Here is a 7782-nt window from a genome sequence, read left to right as displayed (position 1 = left end):
CTTTCTTCATTTTTTATTCTCTTGCCGCAAATGACATCATCTTGATGTAACAATGACATCAAGCTAGCAAAGAAATCCAGCACGCCGTGATCCTCTTCGTAACAAAACGCACAACACTGGACATCGTAGCAGTCGTCAAGTTTGTTGGGATTTTGGCTCCAATTGACCCGGACTTGTTCGCCTCTCATAGTATAAATAGGTACCAACCATAGCCCTAGTGAAAGGGAAATAGGGTTAACCATTTCCTGTTATCAATTTTGGTGGTTGTCAACCAACACAAACACATGGACTAACAAGTTCGTCTAGAATTCATGTATTACAGGTGTATAAGGTTCAACACAAACCAAGAAAGAAATCAGCTAGGGGTCATGATTCATTTGGAGCAAAGAACTTGAGTGTGCTAAAAAATGGCGCTCCGGACTGTCCGGTGTGCCACTAGACAATGTCCGGTGCACCAGGACCGTATAGACTTGAACCAACCACTCTCTGGAAATTGGAGACGCGCTCCGCTATAATTCATCGGACTGTCCGATGAGCCAGCGGAGCAACGACTTCCTGCGCCAACGGTCGACTCTGCAAAAGCTACAATGATCAACAGTACCGCGACAAAAGTCAGAGCAGCAAAGTCATAGGGCACTGGACTGTCCAGTGCAGCAAGACGACAAAGGCTCCAATGGTTGACCGGCTCCGAACCCTAACGTTTGCGCTGACGTGGCGCGCACCAGACAATGCACAGTAGCTGTCCGGTGGCGCACCGGATTGTCCGGTGCGCCCATCGCCAACAGCCTTCACCAACGGCTATGGAAGTGGTTGGGGGCTATAAATACCCCCATCCACCTCATTCATATCCATCCAAGTGTTCTGAACATCACATTCAATATAAGAGCAAAAGACTCCACTCCAAGACACATTCAATAGATCAAATCATCTCCAAGCCACCAAATCAACTCAATTCCATTAGGGACTTGAGAGAGGGTGTTTTGTGTTCTTTTGTTGCTCTTGTCGCTTGGATTGTCCTTTTTCTTTCCCCTTCTATTTCTCAAGTGACTTGTAATCGAAGCAAGAGACACCTAAGTGTGTAGTGGTCCTTGTGGGGTCTAAGTGACCCAAGAGATTAAGGAAAAGGCTCACTCGGTCTAAGTGACCGTTTGAGAGAGGGAAAGGGTTGAAATAGACCCGATCTTTGTGACCTCCTCAACGGGGACTAGGTTCTTTGGAAACAAACCTCGGTAAAACAAATCATCGTGTTCACTCGCCTTGATTCTTGTTGATTTGTTTTTCCCTCTCTAACGTTTCCTTGCTAGTGTGAATTTGAGTTGGCTCCCATACGTCATCCGCAATCTTTGAGCAACTCCTAGCAAGAGAGATATTCTCTTGGATTTGAATTTAATTCTAACGCTAACCTCTGACCTTAGTGTGTGTTTAAGTTTATAAATTTCAGGTTTCACCTATTCACCGCCCCTCTAGGCGACTTTCAATTGGTATCAGAGCCAGTGCTTCATTAAGAGTCTAACCAACTCAAAGTGATGTCTGGAGATCATGCCAAGAGGGAGATCATGACCGGTGAAAAGACCACAAGCTCGGGGAGGACTCTCTCAAGGGAGTCCGGCAACAACCACAAGGAGGAATCCTCTTCCTCCATCAAGTCGCATCAGAGAGGTGACAAGAAGAAGAATATGAAGAAGGTGGTCTACTACGAGACCGACTCTTCGTCACCCTCCACATTAAGCTCCGAATCGTCCACTACTTCTAACCGCCATGAGTGAAAGAAGTATAGTAAGATGACCCTACGCTATCCTCGAATTTCCAAGCGTGCTCCATTACTTTCCGTACCCTTAGGCAAACCACCATATTTCGATGGTGAAGATTATTGTATGTGGAGTGATAAAATGAGGCACCATCTAACCTCACTCCATGAAAGTATTTGGGATATTGTTGAGTTTGGAGCGCAGACACCAAAGGTGGGGGACAGGGACTACGACTTGGACGAGGCCGCCCAAATTAGGCACTTTAACTCCCAAGCCAGCCACGTCTATACTCCTCGCCTTCTTGTGTCGAGAGAAGTATAACAAGGTGCAAGGGTTAAAGAATGCCAAAGAAATTTGGGACGTCCTCAAAACCGCGCACAAAGGGGATGAGGTGACCAAGATCACCAAGTGCGAAACGATCAAGGAAGAACTCGGTCGATTCATCCTCAACAAAGGAGAAGAGCCGCAATCCATGTATGGCTCAAGACTATGGTGAACCAAGTGCGCAACCTCGGGAGCACCAAATGGGATGACCATGAGATGGTCAAGGTTATTCTTAGATCCCTCATATTTCGCAATCCTACTCAAGTTCAATTAATATGTGGGGATCCTAGATATAAACTAATATCTCCCGAGGAAGTTATTGGCATGTTTGTAAGCTTTGAACTAATGATCAAAGACTTCAAACACATTGTCAACTTGGAGCAAGGCGCCACCTCTACATCCGAGGTGCAACCCGTCGCATTCAAAGCGACGAATGAAGAGAAGAAGGAGTCTACATCAAGTAGGCTTCCAATCGACGCCTCCAAGCTCGACAATGAGAAAATGGCGCTCATCATCAAGAGCTTCCACCAAATCCTTAAACAAAGGAGGGGGAAAGACTACAAGTACCGCTCCAAGAGGGTGTGTTACCGTTGTGGTAAGTCCGGTCATTCAATTTCTAGTGAAAGTGATAGGGACGAAGACAAGAAGGGGAAGAAGAAGGAGAAGAAGAGATACTACAAGAAGAAGGGCGACGATGCACACATATGTCGGGAATGGGACTCCGACGAGAGCTCCACCGACTCCTCCTCCGACGAGGACGCCGCCAACATCGCCATCAACAAGGGACTCCTCTTCCCCAACGTCGGTCACAAGTGTCTTATGGCTAAGGATGGCAAGAAGAAGAATGTTTATGCATCCGGTGGTTCAAGTTGGATAATCGATAGCGGATGCACAAACCACATGACTGGGGAGAAAAGAATGTTCTCCTCCTATGAGAAAAATGAAGATCCCCAACGAGATATCACATTCGAGGATGGAAATCAAGGATTGATAAAAGGTTTGGGTAAAATAGATATATCTCCTGTCCATTCTATGTAAGTCCCAAAATCTGTATAAGAAAAAAATATTATTAATAATAAAATAAATATATGAAGAGATAAAATAGTAAATTTAGATATCTCAAATTATACTTGAGTATTGAAATTGAGGACTGAATTTTGAAAACCAAGAATTATTTTAGAAAAGAGGTAATAGAAAAGGTTTCTATTCAACTAAATAATTATACCATAACATAATAAAGAAATAAGAAAATAGTGTTGTGAGAATTTTTTAAGACCTTTGAAAATCTATTAGAACTCTCCCTCCTCGTGATTAAACAATAATATTAAGTTAAAATTAAGTGATCAATGAATAGATGAGGTGAGGTTGACCTTTTGCCTAAGGTTTTGTAGTAATGCATTTTATTGGCAACATAAATTAGACCTCCAATTTTAAATGAAGACATAAAATGAGAAAAAGGAGAAAAGGGATTCTAATGCAACCATTTATTTCTTCCATAAGGAAATGATAAGGAAAATAAATAATAATATGGAAAACAATAGGGATTATATTCACATCATTACTAATTTTGTAACTCGCAAATCTGAAATTCAAAAGGGGGAATTTGAAATCTGTTTGAGTACTTGAATTTGAAAACAAAGCAGAAAATTTATAAAAGAAAAGAAAAAGGGCTCCTATGCCTACCTGGGCCGATTCCCTTCCCTGTCGGCCCAAATGAGGATTTCACCCGCGCGGCTCGATCCACCCTCTTTCCCTTTTCTTTCTGTTGTGGTCACTTGCAAGGGGGCCCCACTTCGTCAGCCGGTCATGGGACACACTCGCGCGCGTGTCTCCACTCTGCCTTGTGGGCCTGCTATGTCAGTGTCACCGCAGACGCTGTTGCGCGGGACCCTATTGTCAGCTCTATCCGCACCAATAGAGCGTAGCCGATTCCTTCGCCGTGACGACGCGGCTTCAACAAATTCCCCGGTGTCAGCCTCCCTTGCCCGTGGTGTTTTACTTCCGTCTCAAACACTGAGACCTAGTTTGGAAGCCCACTTTCCCGGGGGGATTCAGCCTTTTTCCCGGCGAGAAAACCCCGCGTGAGAATGGGCCACGAGTAATTTTGCCGGCCTGTTTGGAGCCCGGTTCCCCGGGTCAGTATCTCCCACGAATTGCCAAAACACCAGGGGAACGCTCCCCCGAGCCGCGACCCCGGGCAGGTTTCCCCACGGACGGGGCATCCGACCGCGACGACCTCCCGCCGCCGCCGCGACGAATCTCTGGCCTCCCACTACCGCCGCGACGTCCAGCTTTGTTCTACTCCAAGGTCCAGCTCTGGCTTGCCGTCCTCCGCCCGTACTCCACGCTACTGGATCTCTAGCTTGCTCGTACGGGATCTCTGTACTCCACGCTACTGGCTTGAGGTATTCAAACTTTGCGACACTACAGAGATTAAAGTGGCAGTATCTCTGTTTTATCTTTCCGGAAGCCTGCATGCGGTCAATCAAGTCAGTTCTTGCAAATCAAACTTTGCGACACTTCAGGCACTCCTCAAGCATTTCTATGCTATTGCAAATGAAAACCAGCATAAGTAGTCAAATGATATGTTGCTTCTGTTCTGTGATTTACACCATTTTAAATGAAACTTCTGGACCTATTGGGTTAATTGCCGCGAATTCCATTAGTATCCTTTGATTTACCACTGTCCAATCTACCTTCCTAATTTTTCTGAATGCATTTTCCCTGTGCAACTTGATTTATTCCTTGACTAACTGTAAAGATATGTTGCTAAAAATAGGTATTCTGCAATATTTATAAAAGATTATTTCTAGCTACATAACTTTGTTCATATCTGACATTGGGATCTCTCACGTTGTCTGTTTTTTTAATGGAAGTTAGTAGCTGATAACATTCTTTACAGGGCTAATTCTCTTTTCCTAATTTCTAGTCTGACCACTGTTTTCTCTAAGAGGGTTTTCTTGAATGGAATGAGGTTCAAGCAGACTGCTCCCATTCAAATAGCCATTCTTTACAGTATGTTGAAGTCCTAAAGGGAGACAACAACTACCCCAATGATATAGACTCAAGTGATGGAAGCAACCTGAGAGATCAGATTGCTCTCCAAATGTGGGCTGCCTACAATAGTTAGTTTAGGATCTCTTATATTTATTATATAGTAATAAGGACTTATGTTTTATTATGTAGTAGTAAAGTCTTATGTTTTATTATGTAGTAGTAAAGTCTTATATTTACTATGTTTTGTTGGGAAATATAGCCATGGCAAAGAATGTTTCTAGGGCAGCTTGGAACACTGTGTATGAGAAAGGTCTGGTTGATGTGCTCCTTGAACATAAGGACAACCCAAAGTTCAAAAGTCAAAATGGTTGGACTGCTGAGGGATGGAACAATATCACAAACAAGTTCAATGAGAGGTATCCTCTTGCCCATTACTCCAAACAGCAAATGCAAGACAAAGATAAGGAGCTTAAATCTCATTACAAGGCAGTAAGAGATTCAAGGAAAGAAAGTGGGGTGGGTTGGAATGATTCCCTATGTATGATAGTGGCTGAGCCAGAACTTTGGGAAAAGCTCATCCTTGTAAGTCATTTCCTCAATATTTAATATGTTTTCTTAATATTGCACATGTAAGCTCATTTTTTATTTCATCTTGCACATATAGGCTCACCCAAAGGTAGCGAAGTACCAAAAGAAGCCATTTCCATTGTACTACTCTTTGGAAGCCCTCCACGAAGGTATTTTAACTCATAACTTCTATCTTTTTACTACTTATCAGAATGTATTTTTACTCATCTTCTCTCTTTTTAGGTAGTGTGGCCACAGGAGATTTGAATTTCACATACACTCAGCAAATGCCACCTCCTTCTTTCATTCCTGTTCGTCCTCTTAATGCCCCTCCTGGTGGCCCTCTTGCTGCCCCTCCTAGTGGCCCTCTTGCTACAGCTTTCGGTTCTGCTACTGCTCATTCGAACAGGAGTACCTCTGAACAAAGCCACTCTCCCTTGCACCCCAACACAAACCCATTCTCCATGGATTTCCAAGAAATATCAAATGAAGCTCAATCAGGACATGTAGAAGGTGGAAATGGGAGAAAGCGCAAGCAAAGCCAAATTGGAGCAGCCATTGAAAGTTTTGTGGATTTTAAGAGGAGCGCCACATCCAAAACGCTCGAAGGTATTGAAGAAGTGTCTATGGAAAAGTGTCTAGACAAGTTGGATAGAATTGATGGGTTCACAGATGAGGATAGATCATATGCAATGGAGGTCTTTGAATCTGCGATAAACCGAGAGGTGTTTATGAAGTCAAAAAACCACAATGCTAGATTACTTTGGTTGAAGAGGAAAATTAGGTAAGTTCTAGTTCTTAGTTTCTATGCAATTGAAGTTTGTTTATATGATTATTGTTGATTATTTTTCTCCACAGTGCTTGTAGAGCGCTCACTACTATCATGTGATGTGAGGTGAATGTGGCGATGAAGAGATAGGCTTACAGGAATTCACTGAATAAAACAATACGCTTGTTCTTGCACAAGAATGCCAATATGTTTCTTATCTTATTGTAATGAAAAGGTCGTTTTGATATTATTGAGCTGTTCAAGTTTTTGAAAAGGAACTGTATGAGCTTAAGAAATGATTGTCTAGGTTACATTGAAACATAGAACTGTATGGCTGGTACAAACGAAATGTGTGGCTGGTACAAGTTTCTAAAGTCTTGTTCCTGGTGCTGACAAATTAATGAAGTATTTGCTATTTTTCTAAAGACTTGTTCCTGGTGCTGACAGATTATCCTGGTGCTGACAGATTAATGATATATTAATGAAGTCTTGTTCTTGAATTCTGTTTCAACTTTCATTAGTGGAACTAGAATAAAAGGAGGAGCCTTTGCTATTTTTCTGATTTTAGTGCATTAACACAGGTTTTTTTACAGAATTTATTCAATGAATTTATTCAGTGGAAGCAACACATATGATATTCTAGTTTTTTTCAGTGGAAGCAACACATATAGTTTTTTCTATGTTACTAGCATTGAACTATATAATTGTGTAACCATATAAACTAAAATGTGTGTCAATTGGTTTTACTTGCAGTGTGTTAAGTGGAAGCAACACATGAAGCAGATATGGAGAAGGAAGCTGGCATGAAACTAAAACGCATTAAGTTGACACGTGGTGTGCATGTTTTAGATGTCTTATTCTACTGCCAAACTTCCTAATACTCTATTTTTATATTATAATGTCTATCTGTACGTGTGAATGGAGATAATGATATTATGTGATGTGATGATGGATGGATTAGCTTCGTTGAATATTACATGATATTATGTGATGGTGATATTAAGTGGACATTGCAGTGTTGATACATGCTTCATATTTCTGGATTTTTAGTGATGTTTTATTGTTTATGAGTTTTCTAAATATTCCTTATTTTTATTTGATTTTTTCTGAATTTTTGATGTATTTTTGCTTAAGAGGGGTATTTAGCCCCTTACTTCCCAAACAACGCCAAGAAAGTACACCCGAGAGGGGAGATTCTCTCTGGAAAATAAGGTGTCATAAAAAATCCCCTCCTGGGTTGGTTTCCAAGGGAATTTTTTCTCTTCGCTGCCAAACTAGCCCTCAGGGCCCCAATTACCTGGCTACATATACGACCGGTGATGTCATGCGGTTCGTTGAGATCCGACCGGGATTCTCGCCGGCGGATCCTCCCTACCT

General features: G+C 42.2%; 1 protein-coding gene across 3 annotated transcripts; it reads left to right on the top strand.

Annotated features, from left to right (window-relative positions):
- Window positions 1-4177: 4177 nt before the first annotated feature.
- Window positions 4178-7454, top strand: LOC100272506 (uncharacterized). 3 transcript variants are annotated; one of them, XR_002266912.3, is made up of 6 exons: window positions 4190-4477; window positions 5329-5651; window positions 5734-5806; window positions 5880-6420; window positions 6495-6640; window positions 7159-7454. XR_002266912.3 is itself a non-coding variant. In XM_008668394.3 (5 exons), exons 2-5 carry the CDS (start codon window positions 5331-5333, stop codon window positions 6523-6525), a joined length of 966 nt encoding a protein of 321 aa, XP_008666616.1. In that variant the 5' UTR covers window positions 4178-4477; window positions 5329-5330; the 3' UTR covers window positions 6526-7454. The 3 variants fall into 3 exon arrangements, 2 of the variants coding, with proteins under 2 accessions (XP_008666616.1, NP_001140447.1); XM_008668394.3 differs by having other exon boundaries at window positions 4178-4477; window positions 6495-7454; NM_001146975.1 differs by lacking the exon at window positions 6495-6640 and having other exon boundaries at window positions 4219-4477; window positions 7159-7401.
- Window positions 7455-7782: the final 328 nt, after the last annotated feature.

Source organism: Zea mays, chromosome 1, assembly GCF_902167145.1.
Source record: "Zea mays cultivar B73 chromosome 1, Zm-B73-REFERENCE-NAM-5.0, whole genome shotgun sequence".
NCBI lineage: Eukaryota > Viridiplantae > Streptophyta > Magnoliopsida > Poales > Poaceae > Zea > Zea mays.
The sequence above is the reverse complement of the archived record's forward strand: the minus strand, read 5'-3'. Positions and strand labels throughout refer to the sequence as shown.

Bases quoted from the DNA above. Each gene is read 5' to 3' on its own strand.
- LOC100272506 (XM_008668394.3), top strand. From the start codon at position 5,331: ATGGCAAAGAATGTTTCTAGGGCAGCTTGGAACACTGTGTATGAGAAA. The intron at 5,807-5,879 runs GTATTTTAACTC...CTCTCTTTTTAG, and splicing joins TTTGGAAGCCCTCCACGAAG to GTAGTGTGGCCACAGGAGAT. The intron at 6,421-6,494 runs GTAAGTTCTAGT...TTTTCTCCACAG, and splicing joins TGGTTGAAGAGGAAAATTAG to TGCTTGTAGAGCGCTCACTA.